The sequence below is a fragment of the Dipodomys spectabilis genome, unplaced genomic scaffold (genome assembly GCF_019054845.1).
Source record: "Dipodomys spectabilis isolate Male_0828 unplaced genomic scaffold, ASM1905484v1 ptg000024l, whole genome shotgun sequence".
Classification (NCBI taxonomy): domain Eukaryota; kingdom Metazoa; phylum Chordata; class Mammalia; order Rodentia; family Heteromyidae; genus Dipodomys; species Dipodomys spectabilis.
This window is the reverse complement of record NW_024870701.1, coordinates 25,246,003-25,264,210: the sequence shown is the minus strand read 5'-3', so window position 1 is coordinate 25,264,210 and position 18,208 is coordinate 25,246,003. Positions and strand designations below refer to the sequence as shown.

At 50.7% G+C, this 18,208-nt stretch overlaps 1 protein-coding gene across 3 annotated transcripts in view; it reads left to right on the top strand.

Annotated features, from left to right (window-relative positions):
* Zbtb7c (zinc finger and BTB domain containing 7C) overlaps positions 1–15,450 on the top strand; it is a 223,195-nt gene extending 207,745 nt beyond the window's left edge. For 2 of the 3 annotated variants that reach the window (XM_042675347.1, XM_042675345.1), the window contains 2 exons: positions 6,387–7,604; positions 12,965–15,450. In XM_042675347.1, the coding sequence (XP_042531281.1) occupies positions 6,403–7,604; positions 12,965–13,616 (1,854 nt within the window). In that variant the 5' untranslated portion in view covers positions 6,387–6,402 and the 3' untranslated portion in view covers positions 13,617–15,450. The remainder of the gene's footprint in view (positions 1–6,386; positions 7,605–12,964) is intronic. The other variant, XM_042675348.1, reaches the window with a different exon arrangement.
* The last annotated feature ends 2,758 nt before the right edge of the window (positions 15,451–18,208 follow it).

Genomic DNA, 18,208 nt, shown 5'->3' with positions numbered 1-18,208 from the left:
GCCCAAGCTCTCAAGGGCATTCCAGGGCCAAGGGGAGTAGCTCCATTGCCTGGGGCCAAGGGCAGAGTGGCCCATACCTAGCAGAGACCGGGGCTGGCCGTTGCTTTAGCTAAGCCTTCCCACCTCTCCTGCTAGAGCGGCCAACCCCCCCCCACACACACACACTTGTGGGTTTCACTGCTTTAGACCACAGGGCATAAAGACCTACTCCAAAGGCCCAGGTAGCTGCCCCACCTTGTCCTGGGTCTGGAAAGGAAAACCACGGCTTTTCTACCCTTTCACAGCAACCACCAATTCCACCAGGTGGCTTAGAAGCTCCAGGCCAGGGCAAGGAAGAGCGGAGGGGCGGGGGGTGGTAGACAGGGTGGAGCTGGATGGGCATTCTGGACACTGGGAGTCAGCTGGCATGGCCGGCCTGCCCTGGAGATTTGACAGATGGAAACACTGTCCTGAGTCCCAGATTCACTTAACTAAGAGGAATTCTGGGAGACACTGGAACTGTGGATCATAGTACTAGAATTGCCTCCATAATCATACCACCAAGGCAGCCTGGGAGGACAAACAAGCAATACTATTAAAGCTACTTTTTAGCTGTGTGACATAGGCAGTTAGTCTCTCTGAACCCACCAGACAATGATTGGTAAAGATGAAGTTATTAAAAGCATCTTGTGAATATCCAGGCTATGTTCAAATATCAAGATCCCCAAAGCAGAGAGTTTGAGGCATCCTGCCAATATGTTTAACATTAAATCTGTCGCTTTTGGTTGAGTGGATCTCATTCATATAGGTCCACCAGATTCTATTTGCTGGTATCCTGGGGGAAAACGTAGACATAGAGGAAACAAGCCTTGTCCTGAAACAGGTCAGCATGTGTTGGGGGAGGGGGGTGGGAAATGGCTCTTATAAATATCCCAAATGGGCCTGCTGCTTCAGACCAACTTACTCCACTCACAGCACACAGTGAGATTGACGTTGTCACTTGCCTATTCCCCAGATTAGTAAACTGAGGATAGCATGTGCATGACTTCCTCCTTGGAAAACCAAGAACAGGGGATCTCTGCTAGCCAGGCAGCCCTGCATCTAGTTTGGAGGTTTTGTGATCTAATTGGAGGAAGGGGCGCAGGGATGAGGAGAGGATACAAGCTTGCCCATAAGAACATTCTTGTTCTAAGTTCTAAGTTCTGTCTCTGATGCTAATGCACCATGAGATCCTAGACAGACTTCTTCCTGTATCTCTTGCTCCCCATCTATAAAATGGCTTCATGTTGCTTGCCAGCCTTGCCAGCCTCAGCCTCCCTGGGACAGGAGGTACACTGTGCTGTCCTTGTATCTGCCAAGGGTATCTCTGGAGCTCAGAAGCACTGTCTGTGATGTCAAAGTAGCAGAGATCACAAACGCATGGAAATCATGTTAGCTTCTGGGATCATTCTACCCCAGCCTAGACTCCCACCTGTGAGGGACCTATATCCTTCCTGGACTTCAGAGGGCTGACAGTGGCTGAGCTCTCCATCAGAGCATCTGAGTTCATTACCTCATTTGGACCTTGCTGCCACACTGGAAAGGAGACATTTCCCCCCTGGCCCAGAAGAGCAAAACCAGCCCAAGTCCCATAAATCACCCATCTGCCCAAGAACAGGGCAGATGCCTCAACCTGGCCTCCTGCTCAATTTGGCTCCAGGCCCAAGCTGGCTGAAAACATTTTTGGTGTGACCCCACTCGGGGGCTCTGGGGGTAAATACATTTTTGGAAGGAACTCGAGAAATCCAAACCCTTCCAGATCCAAATGATGTGGAATATATTCGTGCTATGTCCAACAAAATCCTCTTTCTCCTTCACAGCTCCTGGAAGGCTTCCTGATTCCCCTCCCACAGGGGTCAGTGTCTTTCTGTTCACACCCCCCATTTGCACTTAGCACTGAGCCTTGCTCCCCTTAGTTACCTGAGGGTGTGGGCTCAGCAACATGGCACATACTCTCATACCCTAGAGTGGCAATCAGCCTTCCAGGGGTAGAGTTCAAATGTTCCTACCCCTCATTCAAAGGGACTTGATAGGAGCAGCATGGTGAATGGTAACAAACAACAGCTTGGACATCAAATGCAACTGAGTTTATCAGGGCATAGTAGCATACACCTGGAATTTCAGCACTCAGGAGACTAGTGCAGAGGTCATGAGTTTGAAACCAGTCTGGGCTATGACAGAGAGACCCTGTCTGAAAACAACAGCAGCTAATGAAATTATGCTGACACTTGCTGTGTGGCCTTTGGCACATTTCTGGTTTCTCTGGACCTGTTCTGTCTCTGTACTGCAGATACAGGTAAAAAATGCGCTTTTCACACTTTTGTTATTTTTTGTTGTTGTTGTTGTTGTTGGGCTTGATCTCAACTCCTGGGTGCTGTCCCTGAGCTCTTTTTTTTTTTTTTTTTGCTCAAGGCTGGCATTTTACCACTTTGAGCCACAGCTCCACTTCCGGATTTTGAGTGGTTGATTGGAGATAAGAGTCTCATGGGGACTTTTCTGTATGGGGTGGCTTCAAACCACGATCCTCAGATCTCAGCCTCCTGAGTAACTAGAATTAAGTCATGAGCCACACGTGGCTCATGACTGTGGCTCCACAGTCATGCTTTGGAGGAAGGATTAACAGTCAGGTCGGTTACCAGGCACTTGATAAATAGTGGATAGTGGGCTGGGAAGGTGGCTCAGTGGTAGAGCGCTTGCCTTGCATGCCTGAGGCCCTGGGTTTGATTCCTCAGCACCACATAAGCAAAAAGAAAAAAGCCAGAAGTGGCGCTGTGGCTCAAGTGATAGAGCGCTAGCCTTGAGCTGAAGAGCTGAGGGACAGCGCCCAGACCCAGAGTTCAGGCCCCACAACCGGACCCAAAAAAATAAACAAATAGTGGCTAGTATTGGGTGTGATGGTCAATGCTAGCTACCTTCTTGGCTTGCTGCCCCTAGGATTGAAGAGAGGGGAGCAGAGCTCTCTTAGAGAGATCACCTGCTCTAATTTTACAGTTGAGTAACCCAATATCTTTGTGAAAGTTGCTGGGTTCTAGAGCCTTCCACGGAGGCAGAGGCCCAGGCTATGATGAAATGGTATCCCCCGCCCCTGCACTCCTGCCTTCACTTCTTTGCTACATTTTGGACCCTTCTTTCTCCTCACTTTTTAATTTTATATATGGATGTGTGTTTGTATGTGTATTTCTAACCCCTTCCTACCAGAAATTTATGTTTGATATTAGGTGTCTACTAGCTGTTGAGAGGGGTGTGTGTGTGTGCGCGCGCGTGCACACGCATGTGTTTAATTTTTTCCCCTTTGTGTATGTTATTCTTGGAGACAAACTGCCCTGGTTTGGGCTCAGGAAGGGGGGAGGGGTGTGGCATCCCCCTTGGGACTCTGCTGTCTGCCTGCCCAACAGGGCATGGGAATCTCATGGTCATCAGGCAAAGCTCCCAAAGCACAGGACAGAGGTGCTTCTTCCCAAAGAGACAATAAACCCGTGAGTGGCAGCCTTCCCCCCCCACACACACGGCTGACCACAGCTCACCCCTCTTGGCCTCCACTCCCAGGTTAATCTCCTGCCTAGAAAAACAACTCTGAGCTACCATGGTTACATCCTTTCCTCCAAGAATGGAAACAAGACCACAAGGCAAGACACAGTGGGAATCGCTGCTAGGCAGGCCAGCCTTCAAATCCAGGGTCACCAGGGTTTGTTGCCCACTTCCCAAACTCATGGTCATGATATGGCCATCCAATGGCACAGAGGAAGAGCCCAGAGAGTTGGAGATGTCTTCTAAAATCACAGCTCCAGTCACCTGATTCTAGATCCTAACTACCCATGCTTTGTTCCTCAGGCGCTTGGCCAACACACGTCATAGACTGAGTCACTGAGTACCAACACACAGGCACACAGGCTCCTCTGTTTAAGAAGGCAGAGAGAAATGCTTAAGGAAGGTGGGAATTTCCCCTCAGAAACATTTGGAGACATTATTTATTTAGACATTACTATCTTTAAAGAGTAAGTACTCAGCAAACAAGAAAATGGGGCTGTCCATAAAGAACTAATTTCCCCAGGTCAGATTGATTTCTACCTAACAGTGGAAGGGCAATTTACTTACAATGTTTTCAAAAGAGAAAACCCCCTCTGAGGTCAAAACCCTGCTTCCTCTAGGCTGACTTTGGGGAAATTAGGAAAGATTGTCACTTCTTCAATGAATTTACTATCTACTAAAATGTATTTGCAATAACATGGACTGAGACATTTAACTGCCATCTGTCAGTAAACTGTCATGATAAAAATCAGAGATGTGTGATGTCTGGGAAGTGAACAGCACCCTTCTACCAGTTACTATTTCAGTATAACAAACAACTTTAGAGCTGATTGGCGCAAAGCCATTGTAAACATTGTCCCACAGCTACTGTGGAGGAAGAACTTCAGGAGAAGCTGAGCTGAATAGCTTTAGTTCCAAGTTATTCATGAGATAGCCATCAAGATGTCAGCTGAGGTTGTCATTATTAGAAGGTCTTCTGGGGCCTTAAGGGCCACCCTCAACATAGATCACCTACCAATTGGAAAATGGCTGTTGGCTGTTAATAGGAAGCCTCAGACTCATGCTGTATGACCTGCTCCATAGGGACGCTTGAGCATCCTACCAATATGGCTGCCAGCTTCCTAGAATGAGTGATCCAAGAGAGAGCAAAGCTGAAATAGTGAAGGTGATTCTGCTTCAGATGTCATATGTCATCATTTCCCCAAATCTTATTGGCTACACATCTGTCCTGTGTATGTGGGAGAACACACAAAGGTATGAAATCTTGCCATTACCAAGAGACAGGAATCACTGGCAGCCATCTTTGAATCTGCTACCACAGCCCCCTTAGATGGAGTACCATTGTAAACAACCTGCACAACCATGATTTCCAAGCTGAATACAGCCATCATCACAGATGTTCACTGACTCTGTGCTAGCACTGTGCTGAGCATTTGATGGTAGCATCTGCCCTCAAGCAGCTTAGGGAACCTAACAGAGATATCTAAGCCCACATAAAGACATAAAGATGGCCAAACTCAACTGTTCAAAAGACCAAAATCTGCTGGGTGCCAGTGGTTCACGCCTGTAATTCTTAGCTATTCAGAAGGCTGAGTAGCTAGGATTAGGAGAACTGGGAACTTCCTGGATAGGTGGGATTGCCTCGGGACAATCCAGGCTGTTCTGTGATGGAAGGGAAGTATGGCAATGGGTGTTCACAGCACCCCGTGTACTTTCCAACTCCCTGGGGCTCCCTGCTATCAACAGGCATTTTTCTCACCTCCTGCTTTGTCCTTTGCCTTCCCAGTGCTAAAACTTCAGAAGATGGCAGTGTGAGTGTCCCCAGAGCTCCTCCCACTGGCACAGGGGTGTGCAGTTTTTCTTTCTTTGCTCCGTTTTAGCTGACCACAGTTAAGGGTCAGGCCTTTGCTAGGACTTATTCATGGGCCATGTTGAGGCTTTGCCTGAGAAGTAGGGCCAATTATTTTGTCCTGGTTGGAAATGTTAACCAAATATTCAATAGCTCGTGGAATTTAGTGAGTACTTACTTAATAAACATGAAAGACAAAATTGTACGAGTACATTTTCACACCACTGTAAAGTCAAAAAATCCTAAATCAGACCATCACAAGTCAGGGACCATCGACAATAACCGAGCATCTCAGAAGCATCTTTTCTTGAGGGCTTATATATCTGTGTGGCTAATGGAACACAGACATGATAAATTAATTAACCATGTATTTGAATCTATTAAATTTAAATAAGTGAAACAGCTCACCGATATACATATATAAGCTGTTCGTCCTTTTTTTAGTCAGGATTGCAAGTGAAAGGAAACTCTGTCAGCCAGGATAAAGTCAGAAGGCAAAACACATGCCATGAGGCCCCCATTCACTGGCTGAAAATGGACCACAAAATTGATTTTAAGCTTCCTGGTAGCCAGTGCAAAATGTGAATGTGTTACAGTGTTCTAGGATTTGGGAAACAAATGAGAGAGAACAATTCTCAGTGGAAGCACCAGGTGGTACTTATGTAAGAGGAGGCTACAGTCCCTGGAATGCACAGAACAGCTGGGCTTCATGTGCCATTCATCCTGGCATACCACAAATCCACGTTAACAGAGTGGAATTTGATGCACAAGCCTGGGAGAAGCCTCTGTGGCTTTCGCTAAATAGCTGATGCCCACTACCTTAGTAAGAAGCTCAGAGCCCTCGAGTGCAGCGCACAGCTTCCGCTTGATCCAGGCTGTGACTTATAGCTTGGCAAAGCCAAGAAGTAGGAGAGCTGACTTCCTGGCAGAGGCAATCCTCCTGCCACCATGCTCACTAACAACCCGTCTTCCTCTCTGTTCATTCCCACAGGGGTCTGGCTGAGAACATGGCCAATGGCATTGATGAGCTCATTGGCATCCCCTTCCCCAACCACAGCAGTGAACTCCTATGCAGCCTCAATGAGCAGCGGCATGCTGGCCTACTGTGTGACGTGCTGCTTGTGGTCCAGGAACAGGAGTACCCCACCCACCGCTCCGTGCTGGCTGCCTGCAGCAAGTACTTTAAGAAGCTCTTCACAGCTGGCAGCCTAACCAGCCAGCCCTACGTCTATGAGATCGACTTCGTCCAGCCTGAGGCCCTGGCCGCCATCCTGGAGTTTGCCTATACCTCCACACTCACCATCACTGCCGCCAATGTCAAACACATCCTCAACGCTGCCAGGATGCTGGAGATCCAGTGCATTGTGAATGTATGCCTGGAGATCATAGAGCCTGGTGGTGATGGTGGTGAGGAGGATGACAAGGAAGATGATGATGATGATGAAGATGATGACGATGAGGAGGATGAAGAGGAGGAGGAGGAGGAAGAGGAGGAGGACGATGATACAGAGGACTTTGCTGACCAAGAAAACTTGCCTGACCCCCAGGACATCAATTGCCACCAAAGCCCCTCCAAAACAGACCATCTCACAGAGAAGGCCTATTCAGACACACCCAGAGACTTCTCCGATTCCTTCCCGGCCGACAGCCCTGGCCATCTGGGGGTGATCCGGGATTTCTCCATTGAATCTCTGCTGAGGGAAAACTTGTACCCCAAAGCTAACATCCCCGACAGACCTAGCTTATCTCCATTCACCCCGGACTTCTTCCCTCACCTCTGGCCAGGGGACTTTGGTGCCTTTGCCCAGTTGCCTGAGCAGTCCATGGACAATGGGCCACTGGATCTAGTCATCAAAAACCGGAAGATCAAGGAAGAGGAGAAGGAAGAGCTTCCCCCACCCCCACCCCCACCCTTCCCTAGCGATTTCTTCAAGGACATGTTCCCTGACCTGCCCGGGGGGCCTCTAGGCCCCATCAAGGCAGAGAACGACTATGGTGCCTATCTCAACTTCCTGAGTGCCACCCACCTGGGGAGTCTCTTTCCACCTTGGCCACTGGTGGAGGAGCGCAAGCTGAAGCCCAAGGCCTCTCAGCAGTGTCCCATCTGCCACAAGGTCATCATGGGGGCTGGGAAGCTGCCACGGCACATGAGAACCCACACTGGGGAGAAGCCATATATGTGTAACATCTGCGAGGTCCGCTTCACCAGGTGCGCAGACGCAGCTGAGGTGGGGGCGGGGGGGGGGGGGGAGGGCTGGGCCAGGGCCAGAGGCGTGGTGATGACAGTAGAGAGATACAGCAGTGAGCAGCTGACAGCCCCAGCAGCCCTACAATGCTGCCCTCAGGACATTATTATTATCCCACAGAACAGCTGGATCCCACGTTCCTCAGATCTACCTCCCCCTGAACGTTCCATAATAATGGTCCTGCCACACCATGTCCTCTTGGGCAGTGCTACCCCACTTCTTAGCTCCTTTTTTCCCCCCTGAGTTCACTTAGCTTCATGAGGCTGGGTGAGAATGCCTACTAGACAAGGCTTCACCACAGCACAGAATGATAGGGAGATAATATGGAGCTCATGTGAAAATCAAGTTTAAGTGTAATTCATTCATCTTCAGCAGAGGGCTTGCTCCAGCCTGAGAGTGCCAGGCCCCCTAAGAATGACCTCACAGATCCAATCCAGATCTGGGCCACTGAGTCCACCTGGAGAGCCCTGGCCTGCCTAGCTTGGCTTCTCCTTCCTGGTTTCATGTGCCTGTCACTGGGTAGACGGTTGACAGTGGGAACTCCCCAGCTGGTGGCTTCAGTGGAATAAATAGCTGAGAGTAACACACAGTGATACCACCCGTGTCCTTATCCCTGCCTTCCCTGCCCCTCCAGGGCCTTTCCCACACCAGCCTCCATGAGGTGCATGCCGGGATAGCCAACATGCAGGCCCCATCTTCACTAGGGAAGTTTTAAACTGGACCAGGCACTGCCCTCTAGACTCTGGAACATTCTCCAGAGGCCTCCTGGTTGGAGCAGCAATGCTGTTTGGTAGGGAGGACAACATTCCAGAAAAGTCCCTCCCAGTACATTCCTTATGGCCCCTTCAGCAAGCCTCAGTATCTGTGGTCTCCCTACCCCTCTTCCGGCCACCCAGCCATCTGCCATGCCCGCCTGTGGGTTCCTCCCACTCAGTGGGGATGACAGCCATCTGGGTTCCAGGCCTGTCTCCAGCTGCAGCATCTGCCATCCAGCCCCCATCCCACCTCCCTTCACTCGGTTCCCACTGGGCTCTGACCCTCCGGAACAAGATCAGATAAGCTTTGGGGGCTCCTCTCCAGAGGCCAGGGTCAGAGGGCAGGAGGGGTGGAGGAGATTTTTCTGGCCTGATTCCCATCATAGACTTCATTTCTCACTATGGGCTGTGGCTGTCAGGATGAGTGCTCCGTTCCTCCTCCCTGTTAACATTCTTCAGAACCACTGGCCCTTTCTTTCCTCTCCCCCACGGGGGAGGGAAAGGTGAGCTACCCAGCAAGAGTATCCAGCGATGCTCAGCCCTGGCCTACCTGGGCTGAGGTTTCCCTGTCACTCTCTGTAGCCAAGTCTTCCAGCAGCCATTCCACTGGGGCCTGCTGTTTGGCTGAGTCCCCCTGCCATGATGCATTATGCTTTCCCTTTTCCCCACCTAGAGGCTCTTCAGCAGGAGTGACTGAGTGAGCTGAGATACTCTGCCCACAGATGTCCTCTAAGGTACAATTCCTCCAGCTGCAGTCTGACTCCTTCCTGATTCATAGAGAAGCTCCTGTCTCTGCAGCGGTCCGTAGGCTCAGGCTCTGGGTCTTACACCTCCTGTATGTCCATTCTCAGACTGTCCATGCCCTGTGGAGTTACCACTGCTGAGGTAGAGGAGTATGAATCTTTCCAACAGAACACCTGCCTCTCCCAATGCCCTGAATGCGCCTTCATCTTGTGGGTATCCAAGAGGAGGGCCTGAGGCCTCCACCTCGGGGCTCTCTGTTCCTTGGTGTCAGGAGCCTCACTTCTGCATCAGCTCTGGGTGTCAGCTCAGCCACACCAGTTGTCCACCTTTAATCTTTTCTGTATATGAAATATCCCCAGGAAGGACCGCACAGGCTTTCTCCAGGCTATTCCCTAGATCTGCTCACTGTAGTCCTGGGCTCTGCTGATACCTGGACCCGAGTCTGTTCACACTCCCTAGCCTGGTCCACCCATGCTGGCACCACCCATGCTAGCCACAGAGAGATAGCTCCTGCTCGGAATGGTCCCTTTGAGGTCTAACTCAGGAAAGAAACAGCTTGGGACAGGATGATGACAATCCTGGCCAAGATGACCCCAGATTTCCTCTTGAGGCCATCTTCACAGTCTTTCTGAGGACCAGAGATGACAGTTGAAGAGCTCTGTGATAGGCCCTGAGGAACAGGAAGCATTTGACCAGAGAGGAAAAGAAGGGGTACTGCTGCCCTTGATGGACAGATGCCCATGCGTAGTACAACCATAGCTCTCCCTGCTGACTTACCCTGGGCCCTGTGAAGGCCTCTCTGTCTCTCTCTCTCCCTACCGTTTTTTCCCTATGGGACCCTGATCAAGAGCCATGGAGATCTGCCCCATCCCTCACTAGATCTTTCACCAGGAGCTCGCTTCTCCAGGCTACCCACAGCCTGCCTCACACAGGAAGTGGAAGTTGCAGTGAGAAGTAGCTGGCCCCAAAGACAACAAAGGTGCCACGGAGGACATACCCATGGGGAAAAGACGGACAGCTTCTATTGCCTCACAACCCACCTGGTGATGAGCCATGATGCCACCAATGTGGGCAGAATCACCTGCAAACATCCCAAGAGCTACAACTTTTAGTCTAGGCCCCCACTCTCAGTGTCAGTCAAATGATGATAGCCCCCTCTTCCTCATCAGATGCCCGCTTTACCTACAAGGCCAAGAGCTCAGCTTTCTCTTCTTTATTTTCTTCCCAGTCTGGCCCTCCCAACAGCTCTGGGAATCTTGGCCAAGATCATGTAGCAGGAAGAGTCATTTCAGGTGATCAGGTCACAAGAAGCCTGAGTGAAAGGGGCTAGGAGACTCCCTTCCAGCCTCTCTGGGGACCACAACCCAGGCCTGGGGGTCTGCTCATTCCCCGCAGTGTGATCTCTGAGCTAGGAGAAGGACTGCAAAGCAGGCTCGTGTGCACATGGCCATGGCTGGGTCTGGAGGCCAGGAGATGGCATGAGCTGGCAGATACGGGGAGGAGATAGGGTCAAAGGAAACACATTAGTGTTAGAATTGTGGAGTTTTGAAATTGGTCCTGCTGGCCATTGGTCAATCCAAAACATGACATATGCAGCTGCTCTACATACGTTTGATGCTGTGCACCATGTAGAGGATAAAAGAACACTAGATCCAGGTGCCTATAATCCTAGCTACTCAAGAGGCTGTAATCTGAGGATCACAGTTCCAAGCCAGTACAGGCAAGAAAAATCCATAGACTCATCTCCAATTAACCACCACCAAAAAAAGAAGAAAGGCTAGAAATGGAATGCTAGTGGAATAGCACTAGCCTTGAGTAAAAAAGCAAAGGAATAACACTCAAGCCCTGAGTTCAAGTCCCAGTACTAGAAAAAAAATAAAGAGGATTGGTCATAGTAGCAGGTACCACCCCCCTCCATGCCCCATGCTGGAGGAGGGCAACAGAATGTACCATGCTGAATAGCTGTCACCAAATGAATGAACACACAGAGATTGGGTACTTTGGGAGGAGCACCAGAGTGGTCATGACACCCAGGTTCAGACCCTGCTGTGTCTCTGCCTAGCTATGTGACCTGGGTGATGTCTTCTGCCATCCATGAGCCTCAGTATCCAGGTGGAATTTGAGTGGGGGAGAGGCAGGGATGATTCATAAGGTACCTGGCTCATGTAAGCACTGAGCCTGCTGCATGAGGGACAAGGGCACACACAATGGCCCTTGCCTGGGAAATGCCTAACTACAGGTAGTAGGTGTCATCACCTGCCAGGTGAGGACCTGGAGGGTCCAAGCAGGACTGCAGACAATGCAGATGGAGAGTCCCTTAGGGACTAGGCGGGCTGGGAGAACATTGCTCACAGATATGGGAGCCCTAAGAAGCAGAAGATTGGTGGGTGTGGTAGAGCTGGTCAAGTGTGTGCCAGCTTCAGGTCCTCCTCTCCCTGCCCATCCTGCTGCCCTCCTCCCCACCTTCCTGGACCCTCCAGTCCTCAGTAAACTCTCGTGGGAGGGCTGATTCCTTTCCAGTCTCCTGTCACCAACACAGTGTTCACAAGAATACCCTTCTTTCTCCTGCCTGGCCCTGGGGACTGTTTTGGAAATGAGCGCCAGGGAGACCTCTAGTGGCCACCGGGCCCCACAGCAGCTCCTGCTGTTTCAGCGGTATGCTGAGCATGGTTTGAATCTGGTCATTTTAGGAAGGACACGCCAACTTGGGCCTCAAATTGGAGACTGCAATTATAGGCAGAGACTCCACCCAAGCCTGTGGAGATGGGACTCGGAGCACCCCCCCTCCCACTTCTGGTCAGTTGGGGAAAGCTAGAGAAGGATGTTGGGAGGATTCCCTGCCACCTGCCCCCCTCCACCCAAGGCAGATTGAAAGGCTCCGTAAACTGGATTAGTGAGCTTTCAGGCCTTAAAACAGCAACCCCAGGAAGTCATTTTCCTTTCAAGACCACCAGGAGCGACACACACTCAGCTCATACAAGCCCAAACTCCCCATCAGCTCTGGAAAGTTCAGCCATGGGAGAGCCCTTGCAAAACCTACCTGATTACCCCTGCAAGCTGGTGATGCATCTGCAGCTGGAGCAGGGGCCCCCCGGACCCTCACAGGAGTCCCACCCAATACTGTGCCTTACCTGGAAATAATACTCTTAAACCCCTAAGAGCTTCATCCTGGATTAGCTGCATTCCTGTTGCACCTGGCTCTTTTGTAAACCCTGAAATTGTCTACAGACAAAAAGGGCTCTGGGTAAGAAACCACAGAGATGGAGGCTTGAAGGTGTGCCCTGCTTCTAGAGCTCTCAGATTAGTGCAGAGGACAAATGGCTCCCAACAGCCAGGGACCGGGTGAGATCAGGGGCTGTGAACAAAACACCCAGGATGAACCCAGAGGGAAGCCTGTCACCTGGAGAGAGAGAGTATGAGATGAAAGTACAGTCAGTCAGAAGTGTCTGTAGGGTCAGAGAGTGAGGAGGGTCAGAATGGTGACTTCTAGGGATATAATTCTCCAGCAAGCCTATTTCCTAGGAGGGGAGACAGTCAGACCCCGGTTTACACAAGAGGGGTTCATTACTCAGAGTTTGTATGTGAAGGAAGTTTGGTGTGTGTTGGGGGAGGGAAGGGCAGGACCTTGTACCTTCTGCATCTCCCTAATTCAGCTGCGGGACCACACCTGTTTGGGGTGGGGCAGAAGTCGAGGTGGATCTTAGATGGGGTTCCCCATCCGGAATCGGGGCTCTGGGGAGCCTTCGGTTCCTCAGGAAGAGAGAAGGGAAGGTGAGAAGCAGGCTTTTCCGCGCAGAGATTGACTCTTGGCTCTCGCCTTGCAGGCAGGACAAACTCAAGATCCACATGCGGAAGCACACGGGGGAGCGGCCCTACCTGTGCATCCACTGCAACGCCAAGTTCGTGCACAACTACGACCTCAAGAACCACATGCGCATCCACACGGGCGTGCGCCCCTACCAGTGCGAGTTCTGCTACAAGAGCTTCACGCGCTCCGACCACCTGCACCGCCACATCAAGCGCCAGAGCTGTCGCATGGCCCGGCCCCGGCGTGGTCGCAAGCCCGCCGCCTGGAGAGCCACCAGCCTGCTCTTTGGGCCCGCGGAGCCCCCACCCGACAAGGCGGCCTTTGTGATGCCCCCCGCGCTGGGCGACGTGGGCGGCCACTTGGGCGGCGCAGCCATGTGCCTCCCAGGCCCCAGCCCTGCCAAGCACTTCCTGGCAGCCCCCAAGGGTGCCCTGAGCCTGCAGGAGCTGGAGCGCCAGTTCGAGGAGACGCAGATGAAGCTGTTCGGGCGCGCGCAGATGGAGGCAGAAAGGAACGCGGGTGGCCTCCTGGCCTTGGCCTTGGCCGAGAACGTGGCCGCCGCGCGGCCCTACTTTCCGCTGCCCGACCCCTGGGCTGCAGGCCTGGCCGGCCTTCCCGGGCTGGCCGGCCTGAATCACGTGGCCTCCTTGTCTGAAGCCAACAACTAGGCTGGCCCTGGTAGACCCCAGTCCCCTGCTCCCTGCCCTCCCCCCCTCCCCAGGCCCACTCTGCACTCCCTCCAGTGGGTTTGAACTTTGTATTTTGCAAACACAAAGGGAAATGAATATATATATATATATATATAGTAGCAGCAATGACGTTTCCTAGGCCTCCCTTTTGCCAGTGTCTGAACTGGCATCTCTTCCCAAAGGGGCCTGGAGCTGGCCGGATTCTCTCCCTGCCTGGCACACGGGGGAGCTGCCACAATGGAGGGCCTCACACTGGGTGCCAAGTGTGCTATGAAGCCTTGTGGGGCTCTAGGACAGGGCTCGCTTGGCGAGTGGGCTGCTCAGATGGAGCAAGAGTAAGGCTGGGCCTGAGCACATACCTTGGTGGACCCCACAGTGTTGGGGGGAGCCCCTCCCAACACAGCTTTTTAGGGGTCTTTTGCTGATCTCCAGAAACCCTGAGGTTCCTTTGGACAGTGCTCAAATGCCACATAGAAAGACACAATCTGATTGACAAGGACACCTCTTGGAGCCAGGAGCCAGACTATTTGGAGTCTGGACCCATTTTTAATTTACTCACCCTGTGATCTTGGACAGGTCAACTCTCCGTGCCTCTGTGTCCCCCCTCCCCATTCTGTGAAAGGAGGTGGTGGTTTAGATTTCCCTCTCCCCGCTTCACCTCCACACATACTCACAACGTATCCCTCCAAAGAGGAGCCTTAGAGAGTAGTGACTTAACGTACCTCTAAAATCTCTGGGGAAACAGTTGATCTTACTGGACTTAATTTTTTTTATCACCACCACACAAATTAACAAAGATGAGAAATGTGCCAAACTAGACAAGGATGACAGAGAGACAGGCAGAGCTCCAAATACCACCTGTCCCTAGTCCCCCAAGAGCCCTAGTCAGTCTCTGCCCCATGTTCACATGCCCTCTCTGAGCTCTGTGGTCAACGTGGACTGAGGCTGCCAGTCTGAACACCTGGCAGCATCGTCCTTTCCTAGTTCTTGAAATGCAGACCTGGCCTAGTCACCCAGGGGCCTCTGGAGTCGGGAGGGTTCTCCAGTCCTCAGCTTTGCTGGTGACTGCCTACTTTGCTGTGTTTGAGCAAAGCACCACCTTCCTTTATAATCCAGCACTGAGGCTAAGGTACTTGGCTCCCTTTCTTTTGACAAAGGGGCTGGGTATGGAAGGGGTGGGGTGGGGGACTTCTGTGTTTGTTGGGCTCTGAGAATTGAGATGCCACATGATTTTCTGGTTCTATGGTTAGTGACAGATGCTGGGCAAGAAGAGAGATTCTCTGCCTGGCTTCTCCCTGATAGCTCTTCCTTTTCATTCCCCCTTTCTTCTTCCTGCTGACTTTGCTTTGGTTTCTCAGTAGCCCAGAGAGGTGTGTACATCTGCCTGGATGGTCCAGAAATGGGAGTCCTGACCTCCCAAGCTGTGGGCACAAGAGACTTGGTTCTTCCTATCGCCTTGGCTTTCTCCTGAGGAAAAAAAAAAAAAGAACAAAAACAAAAAGGCCAGAGAAGACCACAGACTCTGCCCCTCTCTTAACTCTCCAGAAGAGACCCCCTGCCTCTTCACGCCAGCCAGGAGACACCTGCCCTCAGTGGTCATCTGCCCGGACAACTGCCTCTCAGATCCCTGTCCCCAGTTCAGACTTAACTTTTGGGAACCATCAGCGAACATACTCATGTTCTCCATCAGTCAAGGGACTGGGGCCAAACCAAACATCAAATGAACAAATGAACTACGTGGAATCGTGGTGTTGGGCTTTTGTTTTTATTTTGTAAAGGTAATGACTTCTTATAAACTCAATTTTTCAGATGACTGGTTAGTTCTTTTCGTTTCTTCTTGGCTGCAGTTTGGAGCTGTACATTGTAAAATATCCAAAGATATCAAGTACTGTATGATCATGAACTTGAAGCAATTGGGCCGGTGGGAGGGAAGAGGGGAGGTGGTGTTTTGTTTGGTTTCGATTTTTTTTTTCCTGGATGTTCTGATTTCCCTGTCGGTCTATAGGAGAACTTGGGGAGTTTTTTTTCTATTTATAACTTTTTATGTGATCGCTCTATGTAATATGACACTCAGCAAAGTTTGCCTTAGTGATTCAAGGGACAATCTTCCATAACTTTGGTTGCACGCTGCATCCTACTGAGAGACTCTCAGCTAATTTTCTGGCCTATTTATTAAACAGTATTAATTGACTCGAAATGAAATGATATTGAGCATTGCACTTCTGTGAGATGTCACTACTGGAAGTTCACAGGACTGTAGAAGATTTAGACTATTGGGTGTCATATACTTTAAAATAATGTCAATGGCAGGACACTTTTACCAGGCACAAAGATTTGACCCTGATTTAATCATTTAAAGGAGAGTAGGGTTGTTTTGTTTGTTCATTCGGATTTTGTTTTTGTTTTTTGAGACAGTGTCAGCTATGTAATCCAGACTAGCCTCAAAATTTCTGTCCTCCTGGGGCTGGGAAGGTGGTTCAGTGGTAGAGCACTTGCCTTGCATGCATGAGGCCCTGGGTTCGATTCCTCAGCACCACATAAGCAAAAAGAAAAAAGCCAAAGTGACGCTGTGGCTCAAGTGATAGAGCGCTAGCCTTGAGCTGAAGAGCTGAGGGACAGCGCCCAAGCCCAGAGTTCAGGCCCCACGACCGGACCCAAAAATCAAACAAACAAAAAATTTCTGACCTCCTGCCTCAGCCTCCTGAGGCTGGAATTATAAGCATGTGCAATAACATCTAGAGTGAAGGATGGTGTTTTGAGTAAAAATGAGTTCCATTTGCCTGATGCCCTGCATTAGGTTGATTTCCATAGTCCTGTTATTTAACGTGTCTGGTGGTCTTGTGTGATTGAGGAGACTAGAGCTCAATTCTTTCTTTCCTTTTTTATCCTTCTCTCTCTTTTTTGTATGCCAGTACTGGGGCTTGAACTCAGGGTCTGAGCACTGTCTCCACTTTTTTGTGCAAGGCTAGTGCTCTACCACTTGAGCCACAGCTTTACTTCTAGCTTTTTGCTAAATTAATTGGAGATAAGAGTCTCATAGACTATCCTTCCCCAGGCTGGCTTCAAACCAGGATCCTTAGTTCTCAGCCTCCTAGGATTACATGTGTGAACCACTGGACCCTGGCTCAGAACTCAACTCATACTAATCTCTTACATTGCAGCTTTGTGAGGCTTGGTTTGATTCTAAGCTTTCAAAAGTCTGGGAGCCCGTGTGTGTGTGTGTGTGTGTGTGTGTGTCTGTGTGTCTGTGTCTGTGTGTCTGTGTGTCTGTGTGTCTGTGTGTGTCTGTGTCTGTCTGTCTGGGTCTGGGTCTGGGTCTCTGTGTGTGTGTCTGTGTCTGTGTGTCTCCGTGTCTGTGTCTCTGTGTCTGTGTCTGTGTCTGTCTGTGTGTGTCTGTGTCTGTCTATGTCTGTGTGTCTGTGTGTGTAGAGCTGTGATGTGTGAGAAGGGGTAGTCCTGAGTTGCTGGCTGATGCCCCATGGCCAGTTCTCTCTGGAGATCTCTAGTGGCCTCTAGATGGCCTTGCCACCATTTTGGGCGCTGGCCTGCTTCCTCCCACTCCCTGATGTGAAGCTGGGCTTCTTTCCTTTTATTATCTGAGCCTCTTTCAGACTACCCATGTTCTCAGGGTAAATTAACTCCTTGGCCTGCAATTTTTTTGGATAGGCAGGGGTTCACCAAGAGCCCCATTTTCATTTTTAATCCCTGTCTTGCTGTGGTAGAACCTTTATATGCATCAGCAGTTCTTAGTACAAGGAAAAGAAGAGATCTGGGGTTTGAATACAGATTCCCCCGATCTATGTGCTCTCAGACTAGTTACTTGCCCACTCTGGTCCTCACCTTCCTGACCTCTTCAAAGAACTTCTCTCACATTTTCCACTCAAATGTGTCTGCATGTGAGGCATCTGAGCATTTGAGGGCCTGTCTGGGAGACAGCCTAGGGTCGGGAGTGGAAGGGAATAGTCAGGCAGCCTTCCTGCAGGGGAAGGCTGTGTGAAACGGTCTCTGTTCTTCGGACATTAACAGCTCCTCATTCTCTTACATCACATTTATGAAGTGTCTTAACATCAACGTGTCTTGAGCCAGTGGCTGGGGGAATGGCTTGCCTTCTTCCCAGAATCTTCTAGTGATGTCAATCAAAATAGTCCTTGGCAACCCAGTAGCTTTGGGAAGTCCCAGCTCATGGCAAGCACAGCCTGGACGAGGAGAGGGGCCCTAGGCTGCAGCATCGCACAAGCTCAGGCACTTGGGGATCCTTTGCTCCTTAGTAGCATCCTCTGGAAGGTCTAGGTGATCATGGAAAAGGGGGTGGGGAGCCGTGCCCCAATCTCCAACTGCATCTGAGCTCTTCAGGTAGGTTAAATCTCCTAGCCCCAGCTAGGTGAGAATTCTGTGGAGCCCCAGCAAGTGTGGTGTGCACAGATGGGTGTCAAGTGGATTGGGGTGTTGACAACAAAGCACCTTTGGGAGGGAAGAAGGAAGACAGGAAGGAAGTCAAGGGCTCTGCCGTGTCTACAGCATTAGGTGTCAGCTACACAAGTAGGAGAATCTCAGCATAAGGCTGGCCCCAA